This window comes from Cherax quadricarinatus, chromosome 1 (assembly GCF_038502225.1).
Source record: "Cherax quadricarinatus isolate ZL_2023a chromosome 1, ASM3850222v1, whole genome shotgun sequence".
Taxonomy (NCBI): Eukaryota; Metazoa; Arthropoda; class Malacostraca; order Decapoda; family Parastacidae; genus Cherax; species Cherax quadricarinatus.
In genome coordinates this window covers 2,756,770-2,775,799 of record NC_091292.1, presented here as the reverse complement: position 1 = coordinate 2,775,799, position 19,030 = coordinate 2,756,770, and the positions used below count along the sequence as shown (strand labels likewise).

The 19,030-nt window shown below is 38.7% G+C and overlaps 1 protein-coding gene across 3 annotated transcripts in view; it reads left to right on the top strand.

The window, feature by feature from the left end:
• The window catches only part of Vps53 (vacuolar protein sorting 53), a 236,088-nt gene that overhangs the window by 101,481 nt on the left and 115,577 nt on the right, over positions 1-19,030 (top strand). For all 3 annotated transcript variants that reach the window (XM_070083203.1, XM_070083262.1, XM_070083315.1), the window contains one exon: positions 15,466-15,567. In XM_070083203.1, the coding sequence (XP_069939304.1) occupies positions 15,466-15,567 (102 nt within the window). The remainder of the gene's footprint in view (positions 1-15,465; positions 15,568-19,030) is intronic.

Genomic DNA, 19,030 nt, shown 5'->3' with positions numbered 1-19,030 from the left:
ACATTCCCTTCTTTGCCTCCATAGATAACGTTTTTTGACTCCACATATACCTCAATGCACCACTCACCTTTTTTCCCTCATCAATTCTATGATTAACCTCATCCTTCATAAATCCATCCGCCGACACGTCAACTCCCATGTATCTGAAAACATTCCCTTCTTCCATACTACTCCTCCCCAATTTGATATCCTATTTTTCTTTATCTAAATGATTTGATACCCTCATCACCTTACTCTTTTCTATGTTCACTTTCAACTTTCTACCTTTACACACATTCCCAAACTCATCCACTAACCTTTGCAATTTTTCTTTAGAATCTCCCATAAGCACAGTATCATCAGCAAAAAGTAACTGTGTTAATTCCCATATTGAATTTGATTCCCCATAATTTAATCCCACCCCTCTCCCGAACACCCTAGCATTTACTTCTTTTACAACCCCATCTATAAATATATTAAACAACTATGGTGACATTACACATCCCTGTCTAAGTCCTACTTTTACCGGGAAGTAGTCTCCCTCTCTTCTACACACCCTAACCTGAGCCTCACTATCCTCATAAAAACTCTTTACAGCATTTAGTAACTTACCACCTATTCCATATACTTGCAACATCTGCCACATTGCTCCCATACCTTTTCTAAATCCATAAATGCAATAAAAACTTCGCTACCTTTATCTAAATACTGTTCACATATATGCTTCAATGTAAACACTTGATCTACACATCCCCTACCCACTCTGAAACCTTGCTCATCCGCAATCCTACATTCTGTCTTGCCTCTAATTCTTTCAATTATAACCCTACCATACACTTTTCCTGGTATACTCAATAAACTTATTCCTCTATAATTTTTATAATCTCTTTTGTCCCCTTTCCCTTTATATAAAGGGACTATACATGCTCTCTGCCAATCCCTAGGTACCTTCCCCTCTTTCATACATTTATTAAACAAAAGTACCAACCACTCCAACACTGTAAACCCCCCTGCTTTTAACATTTCTGTCATGATCCCATCAGTTCCAGCTGCTTTACCCCCTTTCATTCTACGTAATACCTCACGTACCTCCACCACACTTACATTCTGCTCTTCTTCACTCCTAAAAGATGGTATACCTCCCTGGCCAGTGCATGAAATTACCGCCTCCCTTTCTTCCTCAACATTTAAAAGTTCCTCAAAATATTCTCGCCATCTACCTAATACCTTCCTCTCCCCATCTACTAACTCCCCTACTCTGTTTTTAACTGACAAATCCATACTTTCCCTAGGCTTTCTTAACTTGTTTAACTCACTCCAAAATTTTTTCTTATTTTCATTAAAATTTCTTGACAGTGCCTCTCCCACTCTATCATCTGCTCTCCTTTTGCACTCTCTCACCACTCTCTTCACCTTTCTTTTACTCTCCATATACTCTGCTCTTCTTATAACACTTCTGCTTTGTAAAAACCTCTCATAAGCTAACTTTTTCTCTTTTATCACACCCTTTACTTCATCATTCCACCAATCACTCCTCTTTCCACCTGCCCCCTCCCTCCTATAACCACAAACTTCTGCCCCACATTCTAATACTGCATTTTTAAAACTATTCCAACCCTCTTCAACCCCCCCACTACTCATCTTTGCACTAGCCCACCTTTCTGCCAACAGTCGCTTATATCTCACCCGAACTTCCTCCTCCCTTAGTTTATACACTTTCACCTCGCTCTTACTTGTTGTTGCCACCTTCCTCTTTTCCCATCTACCTCTTACTCTAACTGTAGCTACAACTAAATAATGATCTGATATATCAGTTGCCCCTCTATAAACATGTACATCCTGGAGCCTACCCATCAACCTTTTATTCACCAATACATAATCTAAGAAACTACTTTCATTACGTGCTACATCATACCTTGTATATTTATTTGTCCTCTTTTTCATAAAATATGTATTACTTATTACCAAATCTCTTTCTACACATAGCTCAATTAAAGGCTCCCCATTTACATTTACCCCTGGCACCCCAAATTTACCTACTACTCCCTCCATAACATTTTTACCCACTTTAGCATTGAAATCCCCAACCACCATTACTCTCACACTTGATTCGAAACTCCCCACGCATTCACTCAACATTTCCCAAAATCTCTCTCTCTCCTCTACACTTCTTTCTTCTCCAGGTGCATACACGCTTACTATAACCCACTTTTCACATCTAATCTTTATTTTACTCCACATAATCCTTGAATTAATACATTTATAGTCCCTCTTTTCCTGCCATAGGTTATCCTTCAACATTATTGCTACTCCTTCTTTAGCTCTAACTCTATTTGAAACCCCTGACCTAATCCCATTTATTCCTCTCCTTCTAGAGATACAGTGGTCTCTCGTTTATCGTTGTTAATCCGTTTCTGGAAGTGCGACGATTATTGAAATAGACGATTTTTTAATAAATTTTCCCCATAAGAAATAATGTAAATACAATTAATCCGTTCCTGACACCCAGAAGTATTAAAACAAAAAATTTTTTTACATGAAATATAGATGTAGTACATAAACAATACAATGGAACATGATGAATGAAACATTAACAGCATAACACTTACCTTTATTGGCAATTCTTCTTAGTGTATGGAAGACTGGAGATGGAGAGAGATTGGATTAGTTACTGTTTGGAAGGGGAATCCCCTTCCATCAACACCTCAGGTACCAAGTCCTTTTCTGGGGTTACATACTTCTCTTCTCTGTTTCTTAATGCCACTAGGACCAGCTTGGGAATCACTGGAGTCCTGTTTCGCAAAAAAGTGTCCAGAGAGCTGTTTCTGGCATCTCTTTAAAACTTCCCTAAAATGGGCCAAGACTCTGTCACTGTACAAGTTGCCGATATGGCTTGCAACATCCTTCTCAGGGTGATGTTTCTCCATATATCTTTCCATCCTTCCCCACATTTCAAAAATCTCCTTAATTTCTGAAGAAGGCACCTTCTTCCATCTCTCTTCCTCCTCTTTTACAGCAAGATTCTGAGCTGCGATCTGTTGCTGTTCCTGCTGAAGCTCTTGCAGCTCCTCAGTGGTTAGCTCTTCGTTGTGGTCCTCCACCAACTCTTCCACATCCTCCAAACTCACATCCAACCCCATGGAAGTCCCTAGTGCCACAATAGATTTCACAACTGACTTAGGCTCATCAGGGTCAGCCACAAACCCTTCAAAATCCCTCTTGTGGACACAGTCTGGCCACAATTTTCTCCAAGCAACAACAGCTTCCTTGATTTTCTTTTTCTTTGCCACGATGGAAGATATGGTTGTATGTGGTTTGTTATACATCCTGGCCAGTTCGGCCACATGTACGCCACTTTCATGTTGTTCAGTGATGTTTTTCTTAAATTCAATCGTATTTCTCACCTTCTTTACCAAAGGCTTGGCAGTAGGAGCTTTCTTTGGAGCCATGGTAGCTTATTTAGCACTTGCAAGCACTAAAATGAATGGAATACATGTATTATGAAATATTTCGTATGAACAAGTGAGGGAACCGTCGCTCACTGGTAAACAATGACGCACTGGCTGGGAAGGGAGGCCGAGGCGGCTCAGAGCTGTGAGTATGCGTCCAGGACGAACGACAATTAGCGAGTCAACCGACCATTTGCGAGCCAATGTTTGGACGAAAATAACTCGACGATTTCCGAAAAGGGCGACTATCAAGCCCGACGATTATCGAGGGATCACTGTACGTATTAGACTAGAACCTATGGCCTTAATGAAGTGTCAGTTTATACAAAAAGAATGAGGTAAATATACGAGTTTGTGTGATGAATGACTGACTGACTTGACTGACTGACTTATTTGACTGACTGACTTACTGATAGACTTATGTGACTGACTTGACTGAATTACTGACTTAGACTTTTTCACTGAAGAGGGCTCTGACAAATCTAGAAGCAGTGTTCTAGAGCAGCTGAAACCTTACTGTCAGCTGTATAATGTACTGCTGGGTAAAATAGCCCAGAAATCCATTACAGAATTTATGCACACTCCAGTACAACCATTGATTTTAGTACTACTAGAACCTCTACCATCCATCTCAGCCCAGTAGGGCCACAGCATAACTCTCCACTCTCTTCACAATCATTGACAAACGCCAGCACCCACAATTTAACCCGTAAATAGTCCAAACGTATATATACATTCTCTTTTGCACAGTGCCCCAAATATTTTGAAAAATAAAAAAAATGTTTTTTTTATATAGAAATATAGAGAACATTTTTTTAAGTGTTATTGGATTAAAATGAAAAAAATTAGGGTCAGTATTTACTGAGATATGAGGCTGTGAAGTTGGCACTTAACCCTTAAACGGTCCAAACGTATATATACGTTCACGTGCGCAACGCCCCGAACGTATATATACGTTTTAATTTTCCTGCCTCCAAATTTGGCACCATTGCCCTGAGATGCCTGGTTAGCATAGAATGGGTCTTAACAATTAGTGTGCACCATATTAAAAAAATCTGGGACCACTTAGTACTACTTTGTGCTCTTTTTTTCTATATATATATATATATATTACTGGGAAATTTTTTCCCAGTAAAAGTAGGCCTTAGACAAGGATGTGTGATGTCACCGTGGTTGTTTAATATATTTATAGATGGGGTTGTAAGAGAAGTAAATGCGAGGGTCTTGGCAAGAGGCGTGGAGTTAAAAGATAAAGAATCACACACAAAGTGGGAGTTGTCACAGCTGCTCTTTGCTGATGACACTGTGCTCTTGGGAGATTCTGAGGAGAAGTTGCAGAGATTGGTGGATGAATTTGGTAGGGTGTGCAAAAGAAGAAAATTAAAGGTGAATACAGGAAAGAGTAAGGTTATGAGGATAACAAAAAGATTGGGTGATGAAAGATTGAATATCAGATTGGAGGGAGAGAGTATGGAGGAGGTGAACGTATTCAGATATTTGGGAGTGGACGTGTCAGCGGATGGGTCTATGAAAGATGAGGTGAATCATAGAATTGATGAGGGAAAAAGAGTGAGTGGTGCACTTAGGAGTCTGTGGAGACAAAGAACTTTGTCCTTGGAGGCAAAGAGGGGAATGTATGAGAGTATAGTTTTACCAACGCTCTTATATGGGTGTGAAGCGTGGGTGATGAGTGTTGCAGCGAGGAGAAGGCTGGAGGCAGTGGAGATGTCATGTCTGAGGGCAATGTGTGGTGTGAATATAATGCAGAGGATTCGTAGTTTGGAAGTTAGGAGGAGGTGCGGGATTACCAAAACTGTTGTCCAGAGGGCTGAGGAAGGGTTGTTGAGGTGGTTCGGACATGTAGAGAGAATGGAGCGAAACAGAATGACTTCAAGAGTGTATCAGTCTGTAGTGGAAGGAAGGCGGGGTAGGGGTCGGCCTAGGAAGGGTTGGAGGGAGGGGGTAAAGGAGGTTTTGTGTGCGAGGGGCTTGGACTTCCAGCAGGCGTGCGTGAGCGTGTTTGATAGGAGTGAATGGAGACAAATGGTTTTTAATACTTGACGTGCTGTTGGAGTGTGAGCAAGGTAACATTTGTGAAGGGATTCAGGGAAACCGGCAGGCCGGACTTGAGTCCTGGAGATGGGAAGTACAGTGCCTGCACTCTGAAGGAGGGGTGTTAATGTTGCAGTTTAAAAACTGTAGTGTAAAGCACCCTTCTGGCAAGACAGTGATGGAGTGAATGATGGTGAAAGTTTTTCTTTTTCGGGCCACCCTGCCTTGGTGGGAATCGGCCGGTGTGATAATAAAAAAATAAAAAAATATATATATATATACATGTATATATATATATATATATATATATATATATATATATATACAGGAAGGCCCCACTTATACGGCGGGTTAGGTTCCAGGCTACCGCCATAAAGCGGAAATCGCCGTAAAGTGGAACACCCTTTTTTTCCACATATAAATGCATACAAACACTAGATAACAAGTTTACACTAACATATATTAAGTTAGCAATAGAACCAGGCATCAAAAAACAATAAAAAGGTACAATACACACATAGTGCACTCATTACTTACCTTAAAATATTTATAGTCTTAATCTAGGGTGAGACAAGTAGTATTTATTGTAAGAAATCAAGTGTGGTATGTATTGTAATAGCCAGGCTACCTTACAGGCCACCCCACCCACACATACTATTCTATGATATTTAAGCATCCCAGAGCGATAAAATGTATATACAGTTCACTCATTACTTACCTTAAAATATTTGTAGTCTTAATGTAGGGTCAGGAGTAAGTAAATGAGATAAAACGAATAAATGAGAGAGAGAAAGAATGAGTACATGAGGTAACAGAAGCAGAGTTATGTAAACAAACCAGGCTCCCACATCTTATATTTATGTTTATTTATTCTATTGTGGGGTGTATTTATCATCTTTTTATGTTATGTATCGTGTTTATTATATAATTTTGAAAAAAATATCATGGCTGGATTAATGAAAATGTGTATATTACCGTAATATACGACATTTAATGAGACTCCGTGACTATTGTTATTATCACCACTTGTGGAAGTCGTCTGCTACCACAGCTCACATTTATGTTTATTTATTCTACTGTGGGGTGTATTTATCTTATTTATATGTTATGCATCGTGTTTATTATATAATTTTGAAAAAAATATCATGGATGGATTAATGAAAATGTGTATATTACCGTAATATACGACATTTAATGAGACTCAGTATTGTTATTATCACCACTTGTGCAAGTCGTCTGCTCACATCTCACATTTGTTTATTTATTCTACTGTGGGGTGTATTTATCTTATTTATATGTTATGCATCGTGTTTATTATATAATTTTGAAAAAAATATCATGGATGGATTAATGAAAATGTGTATATTACCGTAATATACGACATTTAATGAGACTCCGTGACAACATTTAATGAGACTCCGTGACTATTGTTATTATGGCGTCACTTGTGGAAGTCGTCTGCTCACATCTCACATTTATGTTTATTTATTCTACTGTGGGGTGTATTTATCTTATTTATATGTTATGCATCGTGTTTATTATATAATTTTGAAAAAAATATCATGGCTGGATTAATGAAAATGTGTATATTACCGTAATATACGACATTTAATGAGACTCCGTGACTATTGTTATTATCACCACTTGTGGAAGTCGTCTGCTACCACAGCTCACATTTATGTTTATTTATTCTACTGTGGGGTGTATTTATCTTATTTATATGTTATGCATCGTGTTTATTATATAATTTTGAAAAAAATATCATGGATGGATTAATGAAAATGTGTATATTAACGTAATATACGACATTTAAATGACTCGATGTATGTAAGTTTATTTAGGTACAGGTATACATAAGTATAATTATCAGAGTATATATAAAATATGAAATAACTTTTAAAAACATTTGAAATTTTGGAGTTTCCAGACAAAATGGAGAGACTTAGTGCTTACTGAGCTCATGGAGAATGTTAACAAACAGGGTGGGGCACGGTGACCTTATTAGAAAGTCAGGTGGGGGGAGCCGTATAGCGAGTTTTGGTCATAATTTGAAATGTCCGTATTAGCGGAACGCCGTAAAGTGAAACGCCGTAAAGTGAAACGCCGTAAAGCGGGGCCTTCCTGTATATATATATATATATATATATATATATATATATATATATATATATATATATATATATATATATATATATATATATACGTATGGGATATTGGCAGTTTGGAGGGATGTGTTGTGTATCTCTATACGTATATGCTTCTAAACTGTTATATTCTGAGCACCTCTGCAAAAGCAGTGATAATGTGTGAGTGTGGTGAAAGTGTTGAATGATGATGAAAGTATTTTCTTTTTGGGGATTTTCTTTCTTTTTTTTTTTTTTGGTCACCCTGCCTCGGTGGGAGACGACCGACTTGTTGAAAAAAAAAAAAAAAAAAAAATACGTATAAATTTTTTTTTCTTTCCCAAAATATTCAGGATGCTGCACAAGTGAAAGTATTTATACGTTTGGACCATTTAAGGGTTAATGCTCTCCTGAGGCAACATCAAGTCCTGCCGCTTGCAGAAGTGTTGACAATATACCTTTTTTTCTCATTTTTATATTTTATATAATTTTTATGTTCTGATAATTACAATTTAGAGTAGTTCTTGTCATTTCATAACCAATCTTTGTTCTGACACTAATATTAGGTACTGAAATTGTACTGGAATTGTCACAAACACACTGACAGGTGGACATTTACACCTGCCTTGGTCATTTACTATTGTCTAGGAATGTATACAAAGTATTTATAGGTCCCAGCAATGTTTTAGATACACAGAAGTATATAATAATAATAATAATAATTAATAATATTTTTATTATTATTTTTTTATTATTATCACACTGGCCGATTCCCACCAAGGCAGGGTGGCCCGAAAAAGAAAAACTTTCACCATCATTCACTCCATCACTGTCTTGCCAGAAGGGTGCTTTACACTACAGTTTTTAAACTGCAACATTAACACCCCTCCTTCAGAGTGCAGGCACTGTACTTCCCATCTCCAGGACTCAAGTCCGGCCTGCTGGTTTCCCTGAATCCCTTCATAAATGTTACTTTGCTCACACTCCAACAGCACGTCAAGTATTAAAAACCATTTGTCTCCATTCACTCCTATCAAACACGCTCACGCATGCCTGCTGGAAGTCCAAGCCCCTCGCACACAAAACCTCCTTTACCCCCTCCCTCCAACCTTTCCTAGGCCGACCCCTACCCCGCCTTCCTTCCACTACAGACTGATACACTCTTGAAGTTATTCTGTTTCGCTCCATTCTCTCTACATGTCCGAACCACCTCAACAACCCTTCCTCAGCCCTCTGGACAACAGTTTTGGTAATCCCGCACCTCCTCCTAACTTCCAAACTACGAATTCTCTGCATTATATTCACACCACACATTGCCCTCAGACATGACATCTCCACTGCCTCCAGCCTTCTCCTCGCTGCAACATTCATCACCCACGCTTCACACCCATATAAGAGCGTTGGTAAAACTATACTCTCATACATTCCCCTCTTTGCCTCCAAGGACAAAGTTCTTTGTCTCCACAGACTCCTAAGTGCACCACTCACTCTTTTTCCCTCATCAATTCTATGATTCACCTCATCTTTCATAGACCCATCCGCTGACACGTCCACTCCCAAATATCTGAATACGTTCACCTCCTCCATACTCTCTCCCTCCAATCTGATATTCAATCTTTCATCACCTAATCTTTTTGTTATCCTCATAACCTTACTCTTTCCTGTATTCACCTTTAATTTTCTTCTTTTGCACACCCTACCAAATTCATCCACCAATCTCTGCAGCTTCTCTTCAGAATCTCCCAAGAGCACAGTGTCATCAGCAAAGAGCAGCTGTGACAACTCCCACTTTGTGTGTGATTCTTTATCTTTTAACTCCACGCCTCTTGCCAAGACCCTCGCATTTACTTCTCTTACAACCCCATCTATAAATATATTAAACAACCACGGTGACATCACACATCCTTGTCTAAGGCCTACTTTTACTGGGAAAAAATTTCCCTCTTTCCTACATACTCTAACTTGAGCCTCACTATCCTCGTAAAAACTCTTCACTGCTTTCAGTAACCTACCTCCTACACCATACACTTGCAACATCTGCCACATTGCCCCCCTATCCACCCTGTCATACGCCTTTTCCAAATCCATAAATGCCACAAAGACCTCTTTAGCCTTGTCTAAATACTGTTCACTTATATGTTTCACTGTAAACACCTGGTCCACACACCCCCTACCTTTCCTAAAGCCTCCTTGTTCATCTGCTATCCTGTTCTCCGTCTTACTCTTAATTCTTTCAATTATAACTCTACCATACACTTTACCAGGTACACTCAACAGACTTATCCCTCTATAATTTTTGCACTCTCTTTTATCCCCTTTGCCTTTATACAAAGGAACTATGCATGCTCTCTGCCAATCCCTAGGTACCTTACCCTCTTCCATACATTTATTAAATAATTGCACCAACCACTCCAAAACTATATCCCCACCTGCTTTTAACATTTCTATCTTTATCCCATCAATCCCGGCTGCCTTACCCCCTTTCATTTTACCTACTGCCTCACGAACTTCCCCCACACTCACAACTGGCTCTTCCTCACTCCTACAAGATGTTATTCCTCCTTGCCCTATACACGAAATCACAGCTTCCCTATCTTCATCAACATTTAACAATTCCTCAAAATATTCCCTCCATCTTCCCAATACCTCTAACTCTCCATTTAATAACTCTCCTCTCCTATTTTTAACTGACAAATCCATTTGTTCTCTAGGCTTTCTTAACTTGTTAATCTCACTCCAAAACTTTTTCTTATTTTCAACAAAATTTGTTGATAACATCTCACCCACTCTCTCATTTGCTCTCTTTTTACATTGCTTCACCACTCTCTTAACCTCTCTCTTTTTCTCCATATACTCTTCCCTCCTTGCATCACTTCTACTTTGTAAAATCTTCTCATATGCTAACTTTTTCTCCCTTACTACTCTCTTTACATCATCATTCCACCAATCGCTCCTCTTCCCTCCTGCACCCACTTTCCTGTAACCACAAACTTCTGCTGAACACTCTAACACTACATTTTTAAACCTACCCCATACCTCTTCGACCCCATTGCCTATGCTCTCATTAGCCCATCTATCCTCCAATAGCTGTTTATATCTTACCCTAACTGCCTCCTCTTTTAGTTTATAAACCTTCACCTCTCTCTTCCCTGATGCTTCTGTTCTCCTTGTATCCCATCTACCTTTTACTCTCAGTGTAGCTACAACTAGAAAGTGATCTGATATATCTGTGGCCCCTCTATAAACATGTACATCCTGAAGTCTACTCAACAGTCTTTTATCTACCAATACATAATCCAACAAACTACTGTCATTTCGCCCTACATCATATCGTGTATACTTATTTATCCTCTTTTTCTTAAAATATGTATTACCTATAACTAAACCCCTTTCTATACAAAGTTCAATCAAAGGGCTCCCATTATCATTTACACCTGGCACCCCAAACTTACCTACCAAACCCTCTCTAAAAGTTTCTCCTACTTTAGCATTCAGGTCCCCTACCACAATTACTCTCTCACTTGGTTCAAAGGCTCCTATACATTCACTTAACATCTCCCAAAATCTCTCTCTCTCCTCTGCATTCCTCTCTTCTCCAGGTGCATACACGCTTATTATGACCCACTTCTTGCATCCAACCTTTACTTTAATCCACATAATTCTTGAATTTACACATTCATATTCTCTTTTCTCCTTCCATAACTGATCATTTAACATTACTGCTACCCCTTCCTTTGCTCTAACTCTCTCAGATACTCCAGATTTAATCCCATTTATTTCCCCCCACTGAAACTCTCCTACCCCCTTCAGCTTTGTTTCGCTTAGAGCCAGGACATCCAACTTCTTTTCATTCATAACATCAGCAATCATCTGTTTCTTGTCATCCGCACTACATCCACGCACATTTAAGCATCCCAGTTTTATAAAGTTTTTCTTCTTCTCTTTTTTAGTAAATGTATACAGGAGAAGGGGTTACTAGCCCATTGCTCCCGGCATTTTAGTCGCCTCATACGACACGCATGGCTTACGGAGGAAAGATTCTTTTCCACTTCCCCATGGACAATAGAAGAAATAAAAAAGAACAAGAGCTATTTAGAAAAAGGAGAAAAACCTAGATGTATGTATATATATATATGCATGTGCGTGTCTGTGAAGTGTGACCAAAGTGTAAGTAGGAGAAGCAAGATATCCCTGTTATCTAGCGTGTTTATGAGACAGAAAAAGAAACCAGCAATCCTACCATCATGCAAAACAGTTACAGGTTTTTGTTTCACAGTCATTTGGCAGGACGGTAGTACTTCCCTGGGTGGTTGCTGTCTACCAACCTACTACCTTAATAATAATAATAATAATAATAATAATAAGGAAGGCGGGGTAGGGGTTGTCCTCGAAAAGGTTGGAGGGAGGAGGTGAAGGAGGTTTTGTGGGCGAGGGGCTTGGACTTCCAGCAAGCGTGCATGAGCGTGTTACTATGAATATGAAGAACGAGATCATTGCTAAGTATGAAAGTGGAGTGCGTGTGTCCGAGCTGGCCAGGTTGTACACAAAACCCCAATCAACCATCGCTGCTATCGTGGCCAAGAAAACGGCAATCAAGGAAGCTGTTCTTGCCAAAGGTGCAACTATGTTTTTGAAACTGAGATCGCAAGTGATAGAAGATGTTGAGTGACTGCTATTAGTGTGGATAAACGAAAAACAGATAGGAGATAGCATCTCTCAAGCGATCATATGTGAAAAGGCTAGGAAGTTGCATGACAATTTAATTAAAAAAATGCCTGCAACTAGTGGTGATGTGAGTGAATTTAAGGCCAGCAAAGGTTGGTTTGAGAGATTTAAGAATCGTAGTGGCATACATAGTGTGATAAGGCATGGTGAGGCTGCCAGTTCGGACCACAAAGCGGCTGAAAAATATATGAGGGAATTCAAGGAGTACATAGACAGTGAAGGACTGAAACCTGAACAAGTGTTTAATTGTGGCGAAACAGGCCTGTTTTGGAAGAAAATGCCAAGCAGGACCTACATTACTTAGGAGGAAAAGGCACTCCCAGGACATAAGCCTATGAAAGACAGGCTTACTCTGTTGATGTGTGCTAATGCTAGTGGTGATTGCAAAGTGAAGCCTTTATTGGTGTATCACCCTGAAACTCCCATAGTGTTTGGGAAAAACAATGTCCTCAAGGCTAATTTGTGTGTGCTGTGGAGGGCAAACAGTAAGGCATGGGTCACTAGGGACTTTTTCTATGACTGGCTACACCATGCATTTGCCCCCACTGTGAAAAATTACCTCCTGGAAAATAAATTGGACCTTAAGTGCCTCCTGGTATTAGACAATGCTCCTGGTCATTCTTCAGACTTGGCAGAGCGACTTTCTGGGGACATGAGCTTCATCAAGGTCAAGTTTTTGCTTCCTAATTCCACTCCTCTCATGCAGCCCATGGACCAGCAAGTCATTGCAAACTTCAAAAAACTCTACACAAAAGCTATGTTTGAAAGGTGCTTTGTAGTGACCTCAGAAACTCAGTTGACTCTAAGAGAGTTTTGGAGAGATCACTTTAGCATCCTCATTTGTGTAAACATTATAGGTAAGGCTTGGGAGGAAGTGACTAAGAGGACCTTGAACTCTGCTAGGAAGAAACTGTGGCCAGAATGTGTAGACAAAAGGGATTTTGAAGGATTTGAGGCTAACCCTGAGAAGCCTATGCCAGTTGTGGAATCAATTGTGGTATTGAGGAAGTCCTTGGGGTTGGAGGTTAGTGGGGAGGATGTGGAAGAGTCGGTGGAGGAGGACAATGAAGAACTAACCACTGATGAGCTGCAAGATCATCTTCAACAGCAAGAGGCCAGACCTGAGGGAACTGCTCCGGAGGAGGGGATAGAGAAATTGAAGAAGTTGTCTACTTCAAAGATTAAGGAAATGTGTGCAATGTGGCTTAAAGTGCAAACCTTTTTTGATGAAAATCACCCTCAGACAGCTACTGCAAGCCGTGTTGGAACCTGTACAATGACACTGTTGTGAACCACTTTAGGAATGTCATACAGGAACGAGAGGTACAGGCCTCTGTGGACAGATATGTTGTGCGACAGAAGTCCAGTGACTCTCAAGCTGGTCCTAGTGGCATTAAAAGAAGGGAAGTAACCCCAGAAAAGGACTTGCCACCTCAAGTCCTAATGGAAGGGGATTTCCCTTCTAAACACTAACCCCATCCACACACTCCCCTCCTATCCCATCAATCATCACCAGATCTTCAATAAAGGTAAGTGTCATGTAATTGTATATGTCTTCTTCAATTTGTGTGTATTAAAATTAATATTTCATGTGGTAAAAATTTTTTTTTTTCATACTTTTGGGTGTCAAGAACGGATTAATTTGATTTCCATTATTTCTTATGGGGAAAATTAACTCGGCTAACGATTATTTCGACTAACGATGAGCTCTCAGGAACGGATTAATATCGTTGGTCGAGGGTCCACTGTAGTGTGCTTCTTGCGTAGTGATGAATTCATTTACTGGCGTAGCTTAGGAACGGACCTCCGTCGTTAAGTGAGGAGAGGCTGTATTATTATATTATGATAATAATCATAATAAGTTTAGGAATAGAATTGGTGGAAAATAGGTCATTTATACTGGGGAGAAATTGAGGAACAAAAGATTATTGTCACACGACATTATGTATCTATAAATAATATTTTATTGTTTTTCTGAAAAGTAAGTTATTCTCCTGTTAGCAAAATCGTCTTCTTTGTTATTTATGAATACATTATTATGATTCTTACGCACACATTATTTAGGAATCATGGTTTTACAGCCCTACGAAGGGAATTTATAATAGACTTTACTGCTTATGTTTTATTTATTTTAAAATACCAAAAATATAGATCAAACAAATTTAAATTTTGGGGGAACATATTGAGTGGTTTGGGATATTGGCAGTTTGGAGGGATATGTTGTGTATCTCTATACGTATATGCTTCTAAACTGTTGTATTCTGGGCACCTCTGCAAAAGCAGTGATAATGTGTGAGTGTGGTGAAAGTGTTGAATGATGATGAAAGTATTTTCTTTTTGGGGATTTTCTTTCTTTTTTTGGGTCACCCTGCCTCGGTGGGAGACGGCCAACTTGTTGAAAAAAAAAAAAAAAATATTGATATGTCATTCAATTCCTTCTATACAGTTCATCTTTAGCCTTTGTTCATGTAATGTCAACTACAACATCCTAAACATTTTCAATTTAGCACAAACTTTACCAAGGTGTTGTCATATCCAAAATAATTTTTTTATTTTTTTATCTTATTTTTTGGCAAACTTTGTGGAACTTCTGGTATACGTTTTGGACCACCTTCTTAATTTAAAATAAAAAAAATAATTGAAATTGGACTATTATAAAAATGTTTCCTAGTTGAATTCTGCTCCCCTCTTAATATATTCTGGCTACAATGAACTGCGGATAACTGAAACTGTGGAAACTGAACCTGTGGATACGGGGGCTCTACTATATTTACCGTTCTGGAATTATATTTTCCATAACGTGTTGTATCTGTTATCCATGTATATTTGTGCATGTTCTCAATGGTTAATGTATTAAATGTTATATATACTTTTTTTTTTTTTTCAACAAACCGGCCGTATCCCACCAAGGAAGGGCGGCCCTAAAGGAAAAACTAAAGTTTCTCTTTTTAAATTTAGTAATTTATACGGGAGAAGGGGTTACCAGCCCCTTGCTCCCGGCATTTTAGTCACCTCTTACAACACGCATGGCATACGGAGGAAGAATTCTGTTCCACTTCCCCATGGAATATATACTGTATATATTTTTTTGCATTTTTATTGTAAAATTTTAATATGCAATGTTTTTTCCTTGATAGGTTATGTCAGAGTTGGAGAATCTTCTTGTGAGAAAATACACTGGGTTCCAGCCTTATGATCGCACCCCTCGCTCCTCAACATCTGCTAACCCCTTTTTGGAAGTAAGATGTTTACCAGGGTAAACGTATCCAAATATCAAATCACTGTTCACTTTCCCCATACATACAGTAAATTCTCTTATAAAGTAATACTGCATATTGCAATTTTGTATAAGCAGTGCATCCAGAATTGCATAGTGCATGAATAAACCTTGTTAATGCATTCCTTAAGTATAGAATCATCATGTTATGGGCAAAATTAGGATACTATGGTCCATGAAATTTTTTCCCTCCTACCCAAGTTAGGCCTAAGATCTAGCGATGGAAAGGCATAGCTCCGCCCCTTGCCCACTACCACCCATGCCACCTTAGAGGTGGCGTATGTATGATGCAGACTGCCATCACTTTTGGTCTGAGGTAATCCAAGAGAGACAGTAAGAAGACAATAAGAACTTATGCAGTGAGTTGTGCAGATTGTGACTTAGCAAAAAGGGGTCAATAATGCAGGGTAAAACAGACCAAAGATGCATTACAGAATACTTGAGCATGAAGGTACAACCATCAGCTACTGACATATCTTCATATACATAAACACAAGAACCACTGCCATCCACATTATCCAGTAGGGCCATATCAACACTCCACACACTTGTGTCAGACAGCAAGGACAGCTAGAATGTAGGTAAGATAAACTTCAGTAATTTGTACCTAGTAAATTTTTTTTTAAAATTTGGAGGTCTTTGGAACATAGTACCTACTATATTTCTTGTTATTCACTTCACATACTACCAATTTCCATATGGGGCTAGTTTTCAGGAAACATCCCTCACATTATGAGACGATTTATTGTATTAGATAAAAAGATCAATGTGAAATGGATTTAAGAAAAGCTGGTGTCGCTTTCATCTTTTCTTTGAAACAAATTTGGTTATTTGCACTAAAACAACTTCCAGTCCTGAAACCAATCAAAATCATCTCAATTTCAGTAGCAAGTCTTCCATTCTATCAAACGATACCAATAAACAGCCATTAAAATCATAAATACCATCTGAAAAAAAAACCTCAAATTTGCTATTTTAAACCATACACTAGTAACAATTTTGTTTTTCCCATCATGCACCAGATGGGCAGGATTTTTTTATACTGTGTATAGAACATAAGAAAGAAGGAACACTGCAACAGGCCTACTGACCCATGCAGAGCAGGTCCATGTCCCCCTCCCGGATTAGCCCAATGACCCACCCTCCCCAGATTAGCCCAATGACCCACCCAGTCTGGTCACCTCCACTCAAGGATGGAGCACGGAACCAAACCCAGCAGCACAAGCTAGTCAGGTCCAGCTCACACCCACCCACACCCACTCACTGCACAGACCCATTCTCTCATATCTGGGCCAGAATTTACTGCTCAGAGCTTATCTGAGTAAACTGAGTTCATGGAGTAGAACTATGTGAGGGACCCTAGCCTCAGTGACAAAATTCTACTTTATGGACAGTGAAATGGTTAGTATTAAAAGAATTCATGATGGTTTGGATTTTTCTGCTTAGCAGGGAAAAAATATGCACCCCTATTCTCAAAATTTCTCTCTTTCACATCCTAGCTGCTCAAATTATTATCAATGGTTCATGCAAATTGCACAAATACAACAGAGCTTTCCTGTACAGGATCTTTGGTACTATGAAATGTTTGCCTTCCAGCTATAGCTGCCTCCTTAGATACAAGGCTCTGCAAGTAGGTTTCTTGAATAGTTCATCAAAACCACTATAAGAAGAATTAAAAATATATATTTGTGCATGTTACTCAGTGAATCATGACAGCTGCTATGGCTGGCATTAAAAATGAGCATCAGATTAAAAATGGAATCTATTAGATGATAGAAGGCAGGAAGAGGTCACATTTAGTTAACCCCTTGACTGTCGCAACCCCCAATCCTGAGGTGTCTCCTGGTGTCGCAAAATTTAAAAAAAAAAAAATTATTTTTTTCTTATGAAATGATAGAGAATCTTTTCCTGATTGTAATGACACCAAAAAAAGAAATTTGATGAAAAACTGACGGAATTACGCTCTCGCGAAGTTAGCGACCTCGGCGATATTTACAAATCGGCGATTTCGCCCACTTTGAGCCCTATTTTCGGCTAATTCCATTGTTTCAGTCGACCAAACTCATAGCTATTTCTTTAGAACTCCGTTTTTTCTATCGATTGAGTACAAGAAACTGCCTATTTACCGATTTCAACTACCCAATAATGTGGTCGGAAATTTGCAATTTGGCCAATTTCACAAAAATTAAAAAATATGACAATTTCAAAATAAGGTCCAGAATGAACAATGCAGACATTCCTGGCTCTAAAATAACATTTTCTTTGTTCATCAGTCACGTCTCCAGGCCCATCTGATATTACTCTTGCTTTCTATTTTGAATTTTTATTCAAACTAAAAATAGAAGATGTACTGTTATGCAGACTACTGCAATACTGTAATAATTGTATAAATAACATCAACCCATTCATGACTGCACATTAGAATGGCTAGTTGGACATTTATTGGACAATGACATCATTTGTTTACTTTTGAACATTGGCAAAAATCAAACATTTCCCCTACTTTGAGCTCCATTTCCAGGTCCTTTTTATAGTAAAATCAATCAAAATCACCTCTATTTCTATAATATGTTATCCATTCTCTCAAATGAGACAAAAAAAAAAAACGAGAATACAACCATAAATACTATTCGAAAATAGACCACAAAGTAGGCATTTTAATTAAAAAAATGTTGGAGTTTTTTTTTCTCATTATGCACTGCGTGCTCCAGGATTTTTTTATATGGTGCACACTGACCACACAGACCCATTCTCTCACATGTGGGCCTACCAGCTTTCTCCTGCTTAATTTGAAGCCGCTAGAATTTATGAGTAGATATACGTCAAACACGGTACCTCGTAAGACGTATATATATGACCGAAACAGTCAAAGAGTTAAAGATGGTGAAGAGGTTCATCAAACCATATACTGTTCTATACAGAAATACTCTAGTTTTTATTCTTCAAAATGCAGTAATATCTGTTCCATGTATAATACATGTGCTGTACATTATTTTATTCTATTTTATTTCTCTGAAATATTGTCTTAACCCCTTGACTGTCGCAACCCCAAATCCTGAGGTGTCTCTTGGTGCCGCAAGATCTCCCCCCCCCCCAAAAAAAAAAAAAAATTCTTATGAAATGATAGAGAATCTTTTCCCAATTGTAATGACACCAAAAGAATGAAATTTGATGGAAAACTGACGGAATTGTGCTCTCGCGAGTTAGCGACCTCAGCGATATTTATGAATTGGTGATTTCACCCACTTTGAGCCCTAGTTTCGGCTAATTCCATTGTTCCAGTCGACCAAACTCATAGCTATTTCTTTAGAACTCCATTTTTTCTATCGATTGAGTACAAGAAACTGCCTATTTACCGATTTCAACTACCCAATAATGTGGTCAGAAATTTGCAATTTGGCCAATTTCACGAAAATTAAAAAATA